Here is a 21,007-nt window from a genome sequence, read left to right as displayed (position 1 = left end):
TTGGAAAATTTTCTCCTGGCCATTCCAAATGCTCAAAACTCAATGCTCCCTCTGTTCTTTCATCAGAAAAGGATCAGAAGAATCTTAATCAAATTTAGAATCTTAACCAAAAAAAAGTCTTCTAGTCTCAATAGCTTTACTCCTTTTTATGCTATTTATTCCACCGATATCTATCTCCAACAGCCTGAAAAATGGCTTATATTCAACCCATCCACAAGAAAAGTGACAAATCCCTACCATCAAACTACTATCCAATTTCTTTCACTTCAGTCGCCCCAAAATAATGAAGAGAACCGTCAATACCCAACTCCTACAGCATCTCAAAGACACCCAACTAATAACTGGTACAGATGGAATCTGCCAGTACAGATTCCATTTCTACCAGTCAACAGAGTTCTACTTACACGTCACCTATCTCTGGACTAATACCATGGAAGAGTTTGTTGTTTAAGAGATACTTGTGCCATGAGAGGTTTCTTCAATTAACACGAAAAAAACACAAGGGATAAGTAATACTATTTATTTAAGGGGCCATGTATTTCAGTCTGAATATTACAGTCCATCATCAATGGCAGCAATAGTTGATTACAAAGTAGAACATGAACATTTTCCTCACACATCAGTAATTTTTTTAAATAGCTAATGAATTAGTATTGCAATATTTCCTCAGTCATACCATTGCGTTATTTTATGTATAACATCATGTGGCTCTTACTTTTTTCAAATCGATCCATTGTTTGTGTTCTACTTTGTAATTAACTATTGTTGTCACTGATGATGTCCTGTAATATTCAGGCTGAAATATGTGAACTTAAATAAATAGTATTACTTATCCTTGTGTCTTTTAGTGTTAATGGAAGAGTTTGGTGAATCTCAAGTAGTTGTACTTGATATCTCCAAGGCCTGCACATTGCACTCCATTTCATTCAATAAACCTCGCAACAAATCTCAAATCACCATGACATCAACCTTCACTGCTGATTCTGATTTCCAAGCTATTCTTCATTGGGGATCACATAATCTTGTCACCTTCAATGCTTGCAAAACATAGTTCTTCCTTATTTCTCATAATAAAAAAAAGAACTAATTTCTCACATTATTACTTTAAACAAACACTCAGATCTCCAGACAGTTTATAATTTCTCTTCTTGGCATTACCCTGACATCAAGCCTCTCAGCATAAACACATTACCGACTATGACCTCTTTCACATCCAAAAAACTAGGATTCTTCTTTTTCCCATTGGACTACTTTACCTCCAAATAGCTATTAGCTTTATACAAATCACATATCTGCCCAACTATCAAATATTGCTTTCACATTTGTGGTGCTGACAAATGGGTTGTTAACTTATCTGGCCATCCTCTAACTGAAGATGAACAGAATATATTAGCACGAGGTCATAAATTTGCCATTTCATCCAAACGTATTCCTTATTTAGATTTCATACATAACATTGAAAGGAACACAGTCATCTGTGTAGTATTGAGGTCAATAGAGTACATTTTGAAATAGCCAGTGATCCATGATGTCAAACCATCAGAATTAAAAGTCCTGAACTCCTTAAAACAAAATAGCAACATAGTTATCACCAAAGCTGACAAGGAGAATACGACTGTAGTCTTAGATACTAATTCATACGATTGGAAAATTAATTTATTGCTTCAAGATACATACTTCTAGCTTAATTATGATCCTACCAAAAGACAGCTCAAAAAACTCAACCAGTTGTAACATCCATAGATCAGGAAACTTTCAAAAGACTCAAAACATACATAATAATTTAGTTTAATCCTTTATCCAAGTGTAAGCAAACAAAGTTTGTGCCTGAAGTATCTTCAGGACTGAGGCAACTCGTGGTAAAGGTAGACCAAGCTCTCATTACTCTTTGTCTTAGTATCTCCCATAATGCAAACCACATCCCCTTGTGGACATGTATAATGCTATGCGTTATGGGAAGGGCCACCACCCAGACCGGTTTTGACCTTTATTGAGGTCTCGTCAGTGCGAGCCAGACCCAGAGGTGTTGATACCAAGATCGAAGCAATGGAGAAGTCATATTTACCTATACAAGTTGCCAAAAGGTGTCTCACCTTATTAAATTACTCTGGATTTAGAGAAAGATGTTGGAAGTTTTTTTTCCCACTTGGTTAGACTATGATAAATTTAGTTTAATCCTTTATCCAAGTGTAACCAAACAAAGTTTGTGCCAAGTTAGTAGACTATAATAAATTTAGTTTAACCAAGTGGGAAAAAAAACTTCCAACATCAGGAACAGTGGATCCTGATGTCTTGTATTTTTATTCCTTTTACCAAGTGGCTGTATATTCAGTTGTAGTAATTATTATTACTATCAGACCTCTTGGCATCAGTCTTTCCTCCATCTCTTGTATTGATAATAAGGGGTAATCTACTCTTATAGTACCATGAACTACTTTAATGTCTCCTCTGATCTTTCATCTGAAGGGAAGGACATTACAAAACTCATCATTGACCTTAATAAGTCTGATGATCCAGATGTATCTAATTGTGCTCAAAATGTGTGCTCCAGAATTAACACCCATCATGTATCATGAAGAGAGTTGGGCATCTGATAACCTTTATAAGAGCGGGGATAGAATGAGTCAGATTGACTATATTATGTGCCATAGGAAACATCTGAAGGAGGTGAAAAACTGTAAAGTGATTAATGGAGAAAGTGTAGCAGCACAGCACAGGTTGGTTATGGTAGACTGTGATATGAAAGGAGAAAAGAAGAATAGACGGAAGTGGTGGATACAGAGGAGAATAAAGTGGTGGAAATTGGAAGAGGAAGGCCAAAGGAATAAGTTTAAAGAAAAGGTATTGAAAGAAATGAAGTTACCAGAGGATGTGGAAGAATGGTGGGACGTTAATAGTTGGAATATTAGAAAAATTGGAGAAGAGGTGCTTGGTATAACATCAGGAAAGGGACTGCCTGAGGATAAGGAGGCCTGGTGGTGGAATGAAGAGGTGCAGTTGGAGATCAAGGAAAAGAAAGAGGCAAAAAAAAAGGGACATGACTGGAACTAGAGCCAACAAGCAGGCATATAGATTAGCGAAGAAAAATGCAACGAGAGCTGTGGCAAGAGTGAAAGCAAGGGCATTTGATGAGGTTTATGAAGAACTGGAGAGAAACAGTGATGAAGCTCAGTTGTTGAGAATAGCGAAAGCCAGAGATAAGGCCTCGAAAGACATAACATCAGTCAAGCAGATAAAGGATGCCTCAGGAGTAGTATTACAAGAGGAGGACAAAATCAGAGGAAGATGGAAAGAATATTCCTGTAAACTACTAAATGAGGAGAATCCGAGAGAGAGGTGTGAGGATGGAGAGGCAAACGAGAGACCAGTGCAAGACATAAGTAGAGAGGAAGTGGATTGGGTACTGAAAAAAATGAAGAATGGAAAGGCTGTGGGGGCAGACCAGATACCTGGGGAAGTGTGGAAAAGTTTGGGCAGTGAGGGTGTGGACATGTTATGGGATCTGATGGGGAAAATAGCCCAACAGGAAAAGATACCAGAGGAATGTAGGAAAAGTATTCTCATCCCAGTCTACAAAGGAAGAGGAGATGTTCAAGACTGTGGCAACTATAGAGAGATCAAGCTGATGTCACACACATTGAAGATGTGGGAAAGAGTAATTGAAGGGAGGATACGGCAGGAAACAAAAATTGGTGAGGAGCAGTTTGGATTTATGCCAGGAAGAAGGACATTGGATGTGATATTTGCGCTAAGGTGATTGATGGAGAAATATAGAGAGATGCAAGTGGAGCTGCACATGGTGTTTATAGACCTGGAAAAGGCATACAACAGAGTGGCCAGGCAGGAGGTATGGAGGTGTATGAGGAAGAAGGGGGTGTCGGAGAAGTATGTGAGGTTGGTGAAGGAGATGTATGAGGGAACAGAAACTCAGGTCAGGTCTAGTGTTGGCATGACAGAAGGGTTCCCCATTGTTGTAGGGCTACACCAAGGGTCAGTTCTGAGCCCCCTACCTCTTTGACCTGGTCATGGATGTACTAGTGGAGGATGTCAAGAAGGAGGCACCATGGAGCATGCTGTTTGACGACGACATTGTTCTATGTGAATCATCCCGAGAGAAGCTTGAAAATACCCTGGAAGAGTGGAGAAAGATATTGGAGGAGAGAGGCATGAGAATTAACCGGGAGAAGACCGAATATATGTCAAATAGGAGTGATGAGGATATGGTCATACGAGTTCAGGGTGAAAGGCTAATTTCAGGAAAGAAATTCAAGTACCTTGGGTCAGTTGTCAAGAGGAATTGTGACTTGGATGAGGAAATACAGTACTGAATAACATGCGGTTGGATGAATTGGAGGAAGATGAGTTGTCCTGAGCGACAAGAGAGTGAGTTGTAAGAGGAAAGGAAAGCTGTATAAGATGGTGGTGAGGCTGGTGATGCTCCATGGCACGGAGACGTGGCCTGTAACAAAGGCACAGGAGAGGAAGTTGGAGGTAGCAGAGATGCGGATGTTGAGATGGATGAGTGGTGTGACAAAGAAGGACAGGATAAGGAATGACTACATCAGAGGGACGGTTAAGGTGGGACCAATTGGCAAGAAGATACAAGAAAGTAGGCTGAGGTGGTTCGGACATATAGAGAGGAATGGTGAGGAGTATGTTGGTAAACGAGTGGAGTATATGGAGTTGGAGGAAAAGAGGAAGGCCCAAGCTCAGGTGGAGGGATAAGGTGACAGAGGATCTTAATGAGAAAGGATGGAGTCCGAAGGATGCCCTGGACCGGAGAACTTGGAAGAGGAAGGTTAAAGATTGGTGCGCCGACCCCATTTAGCATGGGATAAGGCATAGTGAAAGAAGAATGCATCATCATATAAGATGCCTTACTTACTGTGGGCCTATGCATCTGCATGCAAGTAAGCAAAAACTCATGTGTTCCAAGAATGAAGATAAAAAAAAAAAACCATCAAACTACCATGCCATTGCCCTCACTGCTCTCAAAAGTGATGGAAAAGGTCATCAGTTAGTGACTGTCAATATGGATTCTACTTTTCCTGTTCTCCAGAAGACCTTACCATGGAAAGATATTGGAAACTTGTGTGTTCACTTTCACTTTTAATATTTCTAGAGCATTTATCATGTTTGTTATTTGAGGTCTTCTCAGCAAACTGACATTTTAATATCCATCTTCTGCCCTTCTGATTGGATTTCTAGCTTCCTTTGTTGCCATTCATTGCATGTCATGGCAGATGGTCTCCACTCATGATTTTGAGCTGTGATAAAAAAAAAAAAGTGTTTTTAATTAGTGTATAGTGTGGCTTTTTGTCGCAAATTGTGCTGCATTTTTTCAGTGTGGATACAAGTGTCCTTCAGTGGTGTTGTTGATGAAATTTTTTGTTGTTTATGTTGTGTTTTGCTACTTGTTTGTTGTGCTACTTCATCTTCTAAAGATGGCATCCATAAAGAACGTACGTCAGCAGCACAGAAGGCTGCTGTACGAAAGAAGTCTGGCTTTGCCTTGGATTTTTCACAGTGGATGCATTGTGAAAACTGCTATATGTATCCACCAAAAAATGTGAAAGATCTGTGGACTGTTTGGGTAAATGAGAAGAAGGAAAGCGGTAACATATGTGAAAAGCATCTGGATAGATTAGAGTGTTTAGAAATGGGAGCAAATGGCGGGACCATAGTAGAAGAGCTTTGGCAAGAGTTAATGAAAATGAAAAGTGAAATGAAACATCTTATTAAACAGCTAAAGGAGGAGAAGGAAGTTAATGTTATAAAGAAGGAATCAAAGGATAGTCGTATATCAGTGTATGGGGACTCGATCATTAGAGGTGTGATTAGTAATAAAGTGCACAAAACATGCTTTCCTGGTGGAACAATAAAGCATATAACTGATGTATTGAAGAAAAGGAAATACCAGGCATCAAAATTAGTGGTAGTCATGGGCAGAAATGACTTGGTTGAGGAGAAGAAGAATGTTGATAGAAACTTGAGGAAGTTGTTGCAACAGTTAAAGAAGAATAGTGTTGTTGGGAAAGTCGTAGGTGTGTTGCCCTGATATGATAACAGTGGATTGAGAAGAAGAGCAGACATAACGAATAGTAAGATGGTTGAGTTGTGTGAGGCAAAAGGGGTTCAGTTTGTAAATCTGTGCAGTGAATTTGAAGGGAAGTTCAAATGGTATCAAGCTGATGGATTACATTTGAATGGGTTTGGTGTTGGGCATTTAGAAAGGCTATTGTTTTCTGAGAAGACACGGAGTCATGAAGTTAATGTAGCAAATGATCAGAGTCTACCAGTGAAACAGGATAGCACAAATCAACAGATTGTACAGTAGGAGGAAGATGAATATGAGGTTGAAGATGTGGTTGCAGCAGCACAAGGTGATGGAATTCATAAAGGTAAGGTAAATGAGACAAGTAAGAATGGAAATCACAGTCAAGATCAGGGAAACTGGAGTGGTCGAACCGAAGAGAGAGGTAGTATAGCAGCTAGAATAGAGAATGTTGGCACTGATAGCATGGCCTCAAACACACAGTAATTGTTATGTTTATACACGAATGTAAGGAGTATTCGAAACAAGAGAGCTGAGTTTGTGGCATTGATTAAGACGGTATGCCCAAAAGTAATTTGGAATAAATTAAACTTGGTTGTCTGAGGAGGATGTGATGTTGGGAATAGAATTAGAAGGATATATAATTTTTCAGAAGGATAGAGATGCGAAAAGAGGAAAGGGGGGGAGTGCTGTTAATGATTGCAGATCTGCAAAGTGTGGATGTCGATGGTGCATACACAGATTTTGAATCTGTGTGGTGCAAAGTTGAAATAAACAGGTTAGTATATCTGATGTGAGGCAAAGAGTCACTAATTCAAATGCCTACATGGTAAGCTCTTTCTCCGATGTTCATTGTCGTGGAAACTTGCATCTGAGTGGGTCGCAGTGTGGAGGATATCGTTTTACATTCTCGTCTTGTGAAGGGAGGATGTACAATGGTATGAAAATATGTGGGATGCATGTTAATTTGTTGATAAAACAGCCATGCTACCATAGGCCATTATCAGATTGCCACGTGTAATTTTTTGATTACATGTGGTAAACCGCTTTTAAAGCCTTAACTTTTTAAAAGAAATCGTTAAATTAACACAATTCCTTAAACGAAACAATAATTGTGCCCTTTCATTTCCTATTAAAGCCAGATAAGAGTGGATATGATTTATTTCTTGTATCAAAAAAGCGTCTGCGCGGTTAGCCTAGTGGCTATGTGCTTCACAACCATATGCCTGGGGAAGGAGTGTCCTTGGTTCGATTCCCATCGACGACGTGAGGAGCTCAAGGATCTTCCTCGGCCTTAGCCAAGTTAGCCAGTCTTGGGTGTGGGCAGCAGGGTTTTTCCTCCCAGTTTATCAAGGATTTTTCATCCCGCAAGCAGGCAAACCGGCCCTGTGAACACACAGGCTTCAGTCATAGGATACCTCCAGGAATAAGGAGTAACCACCCTATTCTGTAGGATTTCGGTTCCAAATGCCTACACGGTAGAAAGTGTAGGTCTATGCATGAGTGTAAAATTAGAATTAGAATATCTGATGGGATGCTGTTATAGGCCAGGGAATGCAGAAAATACTGATTATGAAATGTTTAGGCAAATTAGTTGGGCATGTAAAAAAGAGTGATCCTGATGGGAGACTTTAATTACAGGAATATAGAATGAAAGGAGGAGATAGTGTATGGGAACAAGGAGAGCGAGTTTGTGGAATTTCTGAGAGATAAGTATCTTAAGCAGCATGTGATCGAAGCAACTAGAGGCTTTAATGTTTCGGATTTGGTGATAACTTCAGAAGATGTAGTTGTTAATGAGGTGTTGACACTGCCCCCAGTTGGTGAGAGTTATCATGAGGTACTTGTTTGGGAAGTGATGTAACAAGAAAAGGTCACTGCCAAAAATGAATACATGTGGATGTATAAAGCAGGTGATTATAGGAAGCTCTGTAGTCAGTTAGCATCGGTACATTGGGTAGATAAGCTGAGCAGAAAAGATGTTGACAATACATAGAAACTCATATGGCAGTATCTGACAAAAGTAATGTATGACTGCATACGAAGGGTTAAGTAAGTAAATAGAGTAGGAGTGAAATGGATGAACAGTGAAATCAAGTAAGCTATGCTGGAAAACAGAATGTTATGGAGGAGGTACAAGACAGTTGGTGGTGATCAGATCCATGAAGAGTAAAGTGCAGGCTAGAAAGGCGACAAACATGGTAAAGAAAGAAAAGGTGCAGTATGAGAGGAGATTGGCTGATCAGGCGAAGGTTAATTCAAGGGAATTTTTCCACTACACGGCAAGAGGAAGAATAATTATGACAGACTAACACTGGTGGATAGTCATGGCAGCAGACAAACAGCTGCAAATGATATAGTGGAATTATTGAACAAGCATCAGTGTATATCATACTGTTGTAAATGATCCGGTGTAATGTATAGAAGAGAGGCAAGTATTAGGAGAATTGGAAGTGAAAAAAACAGAGGTGCATCAGGTGTTGGTTGGGTTAGATGTAAATAAGGCTGTGGGAATGAATGACTTATCACCATGTATGCTTAAGGAATGTGCACCACAGTTGGTTATGCTCTTACCTGGTTATTTAATGAAAGTCTTGCAGTGGGTAGGGTTCCCAGGGAGTGGAAAGAAGGCAAAATAGTACCACTCCACAAGCATGGTTCTAAGACAGAAGTCTCCAACTATAGGCCAGTCTGTATAACTGCAGTTGCACCCAAGGTGTTGAAGAGATTGGTAAGGGATAGAATACAAGATTGGATTGATGGACATAGCGTTCTTTATGATGGTCAGCATGGATTTGTAAAGGGTAGGTACTGTTTTAGTAATTTACTTGCAATTTATGATAAGGTGACAAGTGTGTTAGATAAGGGAGAATCATATACAGTGATATTCTTAGACTTTGTAAAAGTGTGTGATGGATTATCACATGATAAGTTGGTGTACAAGCTGCAGAAAATGGGAATATATAGTATATTGGTTAAATCGATCAGAGATTGGCTCTCTGAATGATACCAGCAGTTGTGCATGATGGAGCAGTGTCTCAAGAAAGAAGAGTAACCAGTGGCGTGCCGCAGGATTCTGTTCTTAGTCCCCTACTGTTTGACTTGTTTGTAAATGATATATCATGTGGACTGACTGAGGATCTTCAGTTATTTGCTGATGATGCAAAGTTGGGAAAAATTATAAGTAGCATTGCTGATGCTGAATCCCTTCAGGAAGATTTGAATAGACTTTTTACTTGGACAAAAGAAAGGGGGTGGGGTGTAGTTTTAATATCAATAAGTGCAAGGTGTTGCATTTTTGAGTTAGAAATATAAGGCTGTGTACTATATCGTTGGTGCTGTACTGAAGGAAGTGGATGACATTAGAGATTTGGTTGACAGTAGACTGAAGTTCAGAGGGCATATTGCTAGGTGTTGCAAAGGTTGCACATCATAGTGCTTCTGCTATGATAAGAAGTACTCTAACATGCAAGGATAAGTAAGTGGTGGTGCCACTGTATAAGTCACTGGTCAGAACACACTTGGACTATTGTGCTCACATCTGGTCACCTGGTTTTCAATGTGATGTGGAGACATTGAAGAGGGCCCAGAGACGAGTGACTAAAACAATATCAGGAGTTTGGAATGCTGGCTATGGAGAGTGGTTGAAGAGATGTGGATTGTAGAGTTTGGTGGATAGGAGGAAGAGAGGTGATATGATAGAGACATTTAAGTTAGTGAGTGCATTTTATCAGGTTAATCCAGAGGGGATTATAAAAAGAGTAGAAGGTTAGAGGGGAAGAACTAGAAGTCATTCCTGGAAATTATGTAAAAGTGTGGCAAAGAAGGGTGTTAGTAGTGTATTTTTTATTTAGAGAATTGCCAGCGAATGGAATGCATTGCCAGAATGTGTTGTTAATGCAAATTAGTGTTGAGGACTTTAAGATTCTATATGATAAATATGTTGTCAGTCGAATGAAACCTCCCACGACGAGTCTGTCGACTCCATGGAGGGTTTAATAATAATAATAATAATAATTTGCTACCAAAGGCTTAGATCCTGCTTTATGCAAAGGAATTATTTTGCCCCCCCCTCCACTCTCTTAGGACTTTGCTATAGCTGAGGCTTAAACTAAACATTCTAGTCAAAGACACCAGCAGTTCTCCTGCACATTCTCATAAAACCCAAGCCGATATCATATCCAATCCCACAGCTGTATATATACATTCAGATTCTGCAGTATTCTAAGTACAGTCACACCCCGACTTACGTGAATCCGGAGTTACGCGGTTTCTTATATGTATATATTCCCGTCCCACTTCACGCCTCACCACTAGTCGTATCTTTCAGGTGCCGGCCGCATACGCCAGTGTCGCACATGCTGTGAACAAGCACTGACGTGTTTCGCACGGTCTCCATTCATACACGATTTTTATAGTCTACAAACCTTGTGATTGTTTAATGTTATTTTCTTGATAAAAATTTTATCACATAAAAAATAATAATGTCATCCAAAAGAAACAAGTCCGATTCTTCTACAGCTAGCATTGATTTTTTTTTCCCTTAATTTAAATAATGTTTATATCACCGAAATGAAGCCTGTTGACTCTTTATATTTAAGTAAGGAAAAACATTGCCTTTGGAAACAAAACTCAACATTATTAGGGATTTTGAAAGCGGAATGAAAATTTTGTGAGCTAGCAAAGAAGTTCGACCTACAGGAATCCACAGTAAGAACAATCATAAAAGAAAGGTTTACAGATTTTGGAGGACATAGATTCTAACGAGGAACGAACTGTAGCCACAAGGCAAAAGGCAAGGAATAAAAAATCATTAGCTTGCTATGAAGAAATTTTGTGTGACAAGAAAAAGACATTATGCCGTCAGACGAATCTATTAGATTTTATGAAACCATCGACATCGAAATTACTTTCTTTTTTTTATGTACAAAAAACTACAATTATGTTTATATATCTTAAAAAATATAGGTGTTTTTGTAAACCTTTGGTCCCAATTGTATGTTTGTATATATAAATTACATGCAAAATTATACCCCGAGTTACGCGAATTCGACTTACGCGCTTTTTGTTGGTCCCACCTGCCGCGTTACTTTGGGGTTTTACTGTACTTCCAATTCTTCAACTTCTGTTCCCACTTAAGTCCTTCTCACCTCTGTCATAACAATATCTTCACTTGGATGATATATCCTTGAAACTGATCATTCACTAGCTCAACAATTTCGTCGGCCTCCATTACCTCTCTACCATCTGTACTCATGAAATTTATCCTTCCATGCTGGTCATATTTCTTGCCCTTGCTTGATCCTCATACTGTTCATGAGTTAGCTATCACTTTTCACCTTATATACCCTCCACAACTTTTTTTGCAGCTGATACTTAATGATACCACTCATCTGTCTAACTCCTACTTAATTTATTCTCCTGACCTTGGGTATACAGTATGATATTGCTATCTCCAGATATCCCTTGACTATCCCCCATTCACTGTGAATCTTCTTTTCTTGCTGATCTTTATGTCACAGTACTGCTTCAAGCTGCTTCCTAAATGTATCATAATCACTGGTCTTGTAGTTCGACATATACCCCTTCTTAATTAGAATTTCCACATTTTGCTACCTCCCAAGTCAAGACCACATTATCACTTTCCCCAATTGGAAGCAATGTAGCCTCCTTAGTTATGGAAAAGTCTTCTGACCCTATAACAAATTCCAACACTTCATCACATTCTGCTTCAAGTAATTATCTCTCAGTAGGTGTATAAATTCCATTTCCTTCCTGCCATGTGATCGCTCCTCCTTTCAATCTATGTTTTCAAAGTTGAATTCCCCTATTATGATTACTCAAATTTCATTCATTATACTAAACTGCTGATGCATGCCTTCCGCATCATCCCTGTGCTCCCAGCATATAGCAATTACCAGTTTTAAATTTTGTCCTAATTGGCCTTAATCTCATGCCAGATTGACTCAAAAGAACTGCCATATGCCTGACTGATTCCTACTCTCACTGACTGTAATTCATCTGCTGTTATCAGCAGTACTCCACCCCTCTGTCCTGTCTTCTCTCTCCTGCCTGAAAATACTAATTCCATCACATTCAATCTCTGTAACTATAATATCGATAGTTAGCCAAGTTTCACTGATGATTATAATGTTTGGCAAGGTTGCATAACTAATGCCAAAAACTCCTCCCTCTTGTTCTTGATACTTCTGGCATTAGTATATGGAAACTGCAGCATCCCTTTTGATCTCCAACTACCTTTACTTCCTAAATTGACTACCTTATTCAATATTTTTGCTTGAGAGACTAGATTCTGCACTTGTTGGTCATTCTCACACTCATTTGCCTCATGAGTTCCTTCACACATACACTCATCTGCATCCAACCTAATTTCTTTAGTTTTCCTGACTTTGCACTTCCTCACTCTCATTGAGCAAAGCTCTCTCTCTCACTCTCTAGACATCTGACTCCAATTCTACAGTTCATCAACATTGTACAAATCTTTACTCCATCAAATGAAGGCTATAGGTTTACAAACTCTATGTCATTCCTTCTGCACAACTTGCATATTGATTCATTAGCTATCATTGCCCTCCTTCTCAATTTGCTTCTATCATAGCATGGCAGCAGACTTATAAACTTCACCCTCTCACTTTTCTTTTTCACTTCCAATTATTCTTTCATATCTTCTCTCATACAGTACTTCTCACCTCTTGGGTCATTGGTTCCAGCTAAAACATTCAATTCTTTCACCTTCCCTTTCTTCATTCTGAGAGCATTACTAATATTATTAATTTTCACAGCAGGGAAATAAGATTTTGTAGCTCTCTTGTGAAGAATCCCACTTATCATAGAATAGCCTTAAAAAAATGATTTGCTTACATGCTTTCTCTTATTTATTCTTACATTTTTGTTTGTTTGTTTGCTTTTGCCCTCTTGCTTTTTTATTCTCATTTTGACTCATCTCTTGCTGTTTCTGCACCCTTTCAATCTTGCACTTTGTCCTGTGAAGGACTACATGCACACAAGCTATTTCTTTGTGTCATCTTCTACATCCAACACTGCAACTTTTGCATATTCTATCTTCCCACTATCTTCAATCACCTGATTTATATTCTCTTTCCCATTTGTTTCACTATCATTTAAACTTGGAACTCCATTCACTCCAGTACTTTTGGTTTCACAGCTTTTCAGTACTAATGTGTGCTATTTCATTCTCTCTATTCTGACAAAACTCGCATTTCTGGCTCATGAAACATCTATGACACACTGTCTCTCCACTGCCACTCTTATACCACAATCCATTTTCTCTCAGCAATGAATATTACTATTATTACGGGCAACTCTAGGGAGTCATTGGACTCATCGAGGGAGGCCCCAAATCATATTCATCACAACTATTTGACATTCATACAGTATCTATCATACCTCGCCTTAAACTCATTCACTGTCACAGCATCCACCACAGACTCAGGGAGCGCATTCCACTCATTCACTACTCTAAAAGTAAAGAACCCAGCTCTAACACCTCTACTAACCACACTTTTGCCCAGTTTCCATGGATGTCCCCTAGTCCTCCCAAAACCAGCCCTGTTCTCAAAAATATCTTCTGAATTAATTTTATAGAAACCCTTCAGTAATTTGAATGTCTCAATCATATCTCCCCTCCTCCGCCTATCAACCAATTTTTGCAACCCACAAATCCTCAACCTGTTCTCATACGGTTCATTCCACAGACCAGCTATCATCTTGGTCACTCGCCTCTGAATCCTCTCCACCTCCTCCCCATCAAGAAGAAACCTAGGTGACCAAATCTGAGCACAGTAGTCTAGATGGGGTCTTATCAAGGCTCGATACAGAGGAATAATAACCTGCTTGTCTCTGCTTGTCATCGTATTCTTCAGCAACCAAGTGATTTGATGAGCTGTTTTGGTCACTTTTGCAATGTGTCCCCTAAATTTCAATTCCTTATCTACCAACACTCCTAAATCTCGTGCCTCATCAATTTCCTGGAGCACGGTTCCACCAATGCAGTAAACTGCCGCCAATCTTTTCACCTCAAAATGCATAACCTTACATTTTGCCACATTAAACTGACATCCATTCTCCTTAGCCCAGACCTCCAATCTATCTAAATCATCCTGCAAAATTTTGACGTCATCTGCATTCACTATTGCCCTACCCAACTTCGCATCATCCGCAAACAAATGAACTGTTCCTCTCAGATCATTTCCTATATCATTTATGAACAAATTAAACAGCAGTGGTCCAAGAACAGATCCTTGTGGCACACCACTAGTCACAGGCCGTCTTGTGGAATCTACTCCCGAGTAAACCACTCTCTGATATCTCTCCGTCAACCACCCTCCTATCCATCTCACCAACCCTATGTCCATTCCCATATGCTGCAATTTACTGATTAGAATTCCATGTGGAATCCTGTCAAAGGCCTTGGCAAGGTCCAGTAGAATCACCGTAAACTCATTACCCTTATCCAGTTCAGCCGTCACTGTGTTATAATACGTGAGCAAGTTACTGAGGCATGACCTACCCTTCACAAAACCATGCTGTCCCCGATACAGTATCCCATTTTCTCTATCCAATCTTGTATTTTCCTCTTGACTATTTTCTCTAAGACCTTGACAATGATTCCTGATATGCTAATCGGTCGGTAATTTACTACAGCAGTCTTGGAACCACCTTTATGCAGTGGAACTATTTTCCCCTCTTTCCACCCGCTCGGGACTAACCCAGACCCGAGACTCAAATTAAACAAAATGGTCAAGGGTACTGACAATTCTTTAGCTGCTTCTCGTACAACACGAGCTGGTATACCATCCAATCCCACAGATGTATTGACATTGAGGTTATGCAATAGACTACTCACCTCCGCTTCATTAACCACAATTCCCATATAATCTACTGGTTTATTCGTTTCTGCAATGTCACCACCTGGATGATATACTTTTGCAAAGTGCTCACTCAGTAACTCAACTATCTCAACTGATTCAGTTACCTCCCTGCCATCGGCATTCTTTAAAATCAATCTGCCATGTACATTTTTCCTTTTACTTGCTACATATTAAAAAACTGTTTAGGATTCTCTTTAGCCCGCATGGCCAATGTTCTTTCGTAATCCTTTTTTGCTTTTCTTACCACACTCGTCACCCTTCTGGCCTGTGCTTTATACTGTTCATGTGCCTGCCGATCACCCTTCTCCTTAAATTCCCTCCATAGTTGTTTCTTTTTTTGCAACTCAAGCTTAATGGTGTTATTCATCCATTTAACCCCTACTTGATTTATTATTCGGACTCTAGGTATACAGTCAGCCATTGCTTCATGCAAGCACTTCTTAACTACCTCCCATGCACTATCAACTTCTAGTCCTTGCAGTTGTACATGCCATGGCACTGAACCAATCAAACTCCTAAGCTTGTCATACTTTCCAGCCCGATAATTCCACAAGTACCCTGTCTTAATTGAAAATTCTACACCTTTAGCCACCTCCTAAGTCAAGACCCTATGATCACTCTCACCGATTGGTGGCAATGTGGTCATATTTGTTAAAGCCAAATCCTCAGATGTAATTACTAGGTCAAGCACTCTCTGACCCCTAGTATTTTCCATTACATGCTGTCGCAGAAAGTTATCCCTTAATAACCGCATAAAATCCAGTTCCTTCCTCCCGTGTGTCCTCTCCTCACTCCAATCAATGCGACCATAGTTGAAATCTCCCATAATAATCACCCTCCTTCCACCCATTTCTTCTATTTGCTTGTGCATACTGTCACCACCATCTTTTCCATCACCTGGTCTATAGCAGCACTCAATTGTATATTTAGTTCTGCTAGCCACAATCTCACACCAAATGGCCTCAAATGTGCTCTTTTCTCTATCCTGCAATTCAACTTCTATTCTCCTTGGCTGGAGCTCATCAACTATCATCAACAATACTCCTCCCCCCATTTTATTCTCTCTGTCATTCCTGAACACACTATACCCATCACATTCAATCCCACTAGTTATATCATCTACAGTCAGCCATGTTTCACTAATACCTATAACCTGTGGTCTGGAAGTGCCAACCATGGCCAAAAACTCTTCCTTCTTGTTCCTAATACTCCTAGTATTAGTGTACATGAATTTAAGACCCCCATTAGCCCCAACCCTACCTTGATGCCTTATATTAACTATCCCATTCAGATTTGTTGTCCTTATTTGCTCTGGCATATTATATTCATTCTTACATTCAACTGCCTCCATACGGACTGTATCTCAACTCCCCCCCCCCCCCTAACAAATCTAGTTTCCCTGAATTTGCACATCCACTACATTCAGCAACACTTTCTCAAGTCTTCTTACACCGTAACCATTCAAATGCAAGCCATCCATCTTATATAGATCCTTTCGCCCATCGAACTCACTCCACACATCCACAAATTCCACACCACTCGTCATACATAACCCACGCATAAAGTCATTTGCAATTATAGCCCTCCTTTTAAACATTTCACTGTCATACCGTGGCAAAAGACTAATCATTCTAACTCTCTCACTCTTTTCTTTTGCTACCTCAAACAATTCATTCAGGTCTTCTATCATTTCCATTTTATCTCCTTTCAAATCATTCGTACCTGCCACAACAATCATTTCTTTCACCCTTTCCTTTTGCTCTCTAATAGACGCAGTTACGTCCTTTATGGTCGCACCAGGTTGGTACGATTTTGTCAAATCCTCTACTAACACACCTCGTACTAACGAGTCTCCATACAGCACTCTATCCTTCATTTTGTTCATGTTCACATTCATACGTCTATTTTTCCTGTCATACCTTTTATTATTGGTTGGTTCATTCAGTCTACTTTTGTTCATGCACTCTAGCTGCTGTTTTGCTCTTTCTATCGTACTATTCAACAACGCGATCTCACTCAATGCATCTATCTCATCATTTTTGTTCTCTGAGAAACCATTTATACTATCATTCACACTTTCTACATTCACACTCTCACAATTTTCATGTACAACCTTGCCGTTTCTTGTCATATCCCTGTTTCCTTCATTCTGAAGGTTGACAAAAATATCACACTCACGATCCGAAATACACTTCAATTCCGCATTCTCCCTACATTTTCTACACACATTCAATCCTTTATTATCATCTAACCGCACTCCGCAAAGCGTACATTTCACAGCTAGTACACTGACTCATTTCTTTTATGCTACCGTTCTTTGATAACGATGGCGAACCTTCATTACTGGCCGCCATTTTCCTTCGCACAGGTGCCATACTTATCTGTGACGTGTTTTGTCAAATTATACCCTAATCCTTAATAATTATTCAATTAATAAATAAGAGGAAAAAAAGTACAAACATCAGAACATTTAAGTACTAAATATAATTAAATAAAATGAAATATAACTAAATACAGTAACTTAGCTTCGTTTTGTCTTCCACCGTTACGCGTTCGATTCCGACGGTACCAAAATATATTATATCGCGACAGCAACTAACTTCCAAAAAACAACCACTGAAGTACACTCGTATTCAGAGAAACAATTTAGCACTCAAAAACGTAGAAAAATGGGGAAAAAAGCGGACTATTCACCGATTAAAAATCACTTTCTTCTGCACAGCTCAAATTCACCGCCACGTGCTACGGCGACGCTAGCGCCACTCCCCATATATATAGCACATACAGACTACATTTCACAAAATTTCTCATGTAAAACCTCTTGTACAAAGATGTCTTAGCTGCTATTGTTCTTGTTCACATTGGCACCATGAATAACACAGTCTATCTATCAAAACTTAGAAAAATCCTACTTCACTCCTTACTTTTGATAATGTTCTTATTTCTAGTCAAGATCAGATATCCCTTCTTGAGCTGACTTTCATATCTGGCTTATCCTGGCACAAACATATTACATACATTGTATCCTAAGTCTCCAAAAATCTTGTTCTTTTCATTCAAAATACCACTTTTCTAAGAGTGAACTCCTTAAACTTTATAAATCCCAAACATGCCTTGAAATATTCTCACGTTTGATGAGAATTTTCATTTAATTTCTGTTATTGAGACCACATGTTTCTAAACATAAACAGATTTATTAAAATAAACAGTATAACCTGACAAGTTTTGTAAGTCATCGGATTTATATTATCAGATGTATAAGACTATAAAAATTACACACGACAGATGTTATAAGAACTTCAGCACATGTAAACAAATACTTCAATATATGTAAACAAAGTGACCAAAGTAAACAAAGAAATCATAGATATTGCTTTTTTAAAAAAAAAAAAAAATTGTTCGAGATTCTGTTGAGAATTAATTTATTATTTTACAATAATTGATTAAATCTCTTTGCTGTGATGTTTGATGTTTACATTAGGATGAAATGATATCCAGTCAGTCAGAAGATAAAGAAGCAGTTCTAATTACTCTCAATAGGCCACTCATTTACATTCAACCAGTTGCTTTAGATAAAGGTATGCTAATTTTGTGTTTTAAATATTTACTTAGTTGTTCTATATTTTTAATACCTCATGTTATTACATTTGACATTGCTGTTCATGTGCTTACTTAATTGCTTACGTTACATAATATTGCTATTAATGTTAATCCAAAATAGTCTGCCATTAAGATTATTGTATATATACTAAGGGGGGGCTATGCTGCCTAGCGCCTACGGTGCCCAACCCCCCCGTGTTCCGGACTGGTAGGCCGGTTCTCCTTCAGTTCTGATGACTCGAATTTTCAAGACTTGACACTTAGGGTAGCCCCTGAGTGTCGAGTCTTCAAAAGGGGGGTTTTGGCCCCCCTGACGCATATGGCACCAACCCCCCCAGAGTTCCGGACTGGTAGGCCAGTTCTCCATGAATTCTGATGACTCGGATTTTGAACACTCAGGGAAGCTGCTGGGTATCGAGTCTTCAAAAGCCCCCTTGTTTGTTGAGTCTTCAAAGGGGGCTTGCTCCCTTGTGCCTATGGCGTCCCCCCCCTGATGATTCGAATTTTCAAGACGACACTTAGGGTAGCCTCTGAGTGTCGAGTCTTCAAAAGGGGGGTTTTCCCCCCCCTGACGCCTATGGCACCAACCCCCCAGAGTTCCGGACTGGTAGACCGGTTCTCCATGAATTCTGATGACTCGAATTTTGAACACTCGGGGAAGATGCTGGGTATCGAGTCTTGAAAAGCCCCCCTTGCTTGTTGAGTCTTCAAAGGGGGGTTGTCCCCCCCCCCCCCGAGTTCCTGACTGGCAATTCGGTTCTCCTTGAATTCTGATGACTCGAATTTTAAAGACTCGAAAGTGGTGCTGCCTCTCCCCCCCCCCCCCCCATGGCGCCTACAGCTCCCCCGAGTTCCGCACTGGTAGGCTGGTTCTCCTTGAATTCTGATGACTCGAAATTTGAAGGCTCTGGGTATTTGCTGTGTCGAGTCTTCAAAGGGGGGGGGGGGGAGCTTGCCCCTTTGTGCCTACGGCACCCAACCCCCGAGTTCCTGACTGGTAGGCCGGTTCTCCTTGAATTCTGATGACTCGAATTTTAAAGACTCGAAAGCCCCCCCCCCCCCCCCCACGGCGCCTATGGCGCACCCGAGTTCCGAACTGGTAGGCCGGTTCTTCTTGAATTCTGATGACTCGAATTTTGAAGACTCGAAAGGGGGTTTCTCCCCCATGGTGCCTACGGTGCCCAGTCCCCTGAGTTCCGGAATTCTGTAGTAAAACCTAACCTATATAGGCACAAATAAGTCTCATTGTCCAGTTCCCCATTCTCATATTTGCCCACATCACTCTACTTGAGACTGCCTGCCATTCAAGTAGATTAGCCTCATATTTAGTGTTGAATACTATGGCTAGTCCTTCTTTTTCTTGATTGTCATTGCTTGAATATAACATTTTGTCTTTATTGCCCAGAAAAATCTCGCCAGTTTTTGGCTTTTTTGTTTAAGTCACCCGTATTATGTCGATCTGGTACTTATTTAATTCCTCAGTTAGCTCCATTTCTTTGCCATTCAGGCTTCTTATTTTGATAGCACCGATCTTTAACTCTGGTGATGTTGAGTTGGGGTGTGTTTTCAGATTTGTTCCAGTAGCTGACTTTTTGCTGTTCACCCTGGTTCCCTGGCGAAAACAACGGGGGCCTTGTTTAACCAGCCAACGCCCCAGCCAGTATGAAATTTTGTCATGTTGTAGCATCATTTTGTATTTTGGTTTAAGCCAATAAGAATACAATTTTGTCAGCTAAATCCCAAATTTCCAGCCTATCCTCGTTCATTCAGTATCCAGGTAGATACCCAACAGGGTGCACCACGAGAAGGTGAGGATTGGACATTAGGTCAGAAGCCCTGGCCGGTTCTCTGCATTCCTTTAAGGGCTATGTGGAGGTTTCCTCTCAGTTATACAGCTTTGACCCTTAAGCACCTCATGAAAAATCTTTTCAGCATTAATACAATAATAAATCTTCAAGAGCTTAAATGTCTCGCTCATATCTCTCCCCTCTTGCCTTCTATCCAAGAACCTCTGCATGCCCTCAGTTTCTCCTCATAACCCAATGTTGTGCAGTCCTGACATCATTTTTGTCATCTGTCTCTGCACCCCTCTCCAAGGTTATTTCATCCCCTTCAAACCTCAGTGACCAGATCTGAGCACAGAAATCCAGATGTGGATTTCTGTGCTCAAAGCTTTATACAATGGGACCAGCATGCTTTTATCTATTGTGGTCACTGTCCTCCTCAACATTGCAGCATTTCTCTGAGATGTCTTTGCAACCTATTGCAATTTGTCCTCGGAACTTCAAATCTCTATCTACAATCACCCAGAGATCCCTTGTTCCTCCACTTCTTCCAGAATAACCCTGCCAAGTGAGTATGAAGCAGCCCATCTGTTTATCCCAAATTTTTAAACCTTAAATTTAGTTGCATTAAACTGATATCCTTATTTATTTTCCAA

General features: G+C 39.9%; 1 protein-coding gene across 1 annotated transcript in view; it reads left to right on the top strand.

Moving 5' to 3' along the window:
- Positions 1-21,007, top strand: part of tweek (transmembrane protein KIAA1109 homolog tweek) — a 1,221,702-nt gene that overhangs the window by 611,996 nt on the left and 588,699 nt on the right. Inside the window, 1 exon segment of the mRNA XM_090406645.1 lies at positions 18,449-18,545. Within this exon segment, the coding sequence (XP_090262771.1) occupies positions 18,449-18,545 (97 nt within the window).

Source organism: Typopeltis vanoorti, chromosome 16 (genome assembly GCF_054136105.1).
Source record: "Typopeltis vanoorti isolate ZY-2024b chromosome 16, IOZ_Tvanoo_1.0, whole genome shotgun sequence".
Taxonomy (NCBI): Eukaryota; Metazoa; Arthropoda; class Arachnida; order Uropygi; family Thelyphonidae; genus Typopeltis; species Typopeltis vanoorti.
The sequence above is the reverse complement of the archived record's forward strand: the minus strand, read 5'-3'. Positions and strand labels throughout refer to the sequence as shown.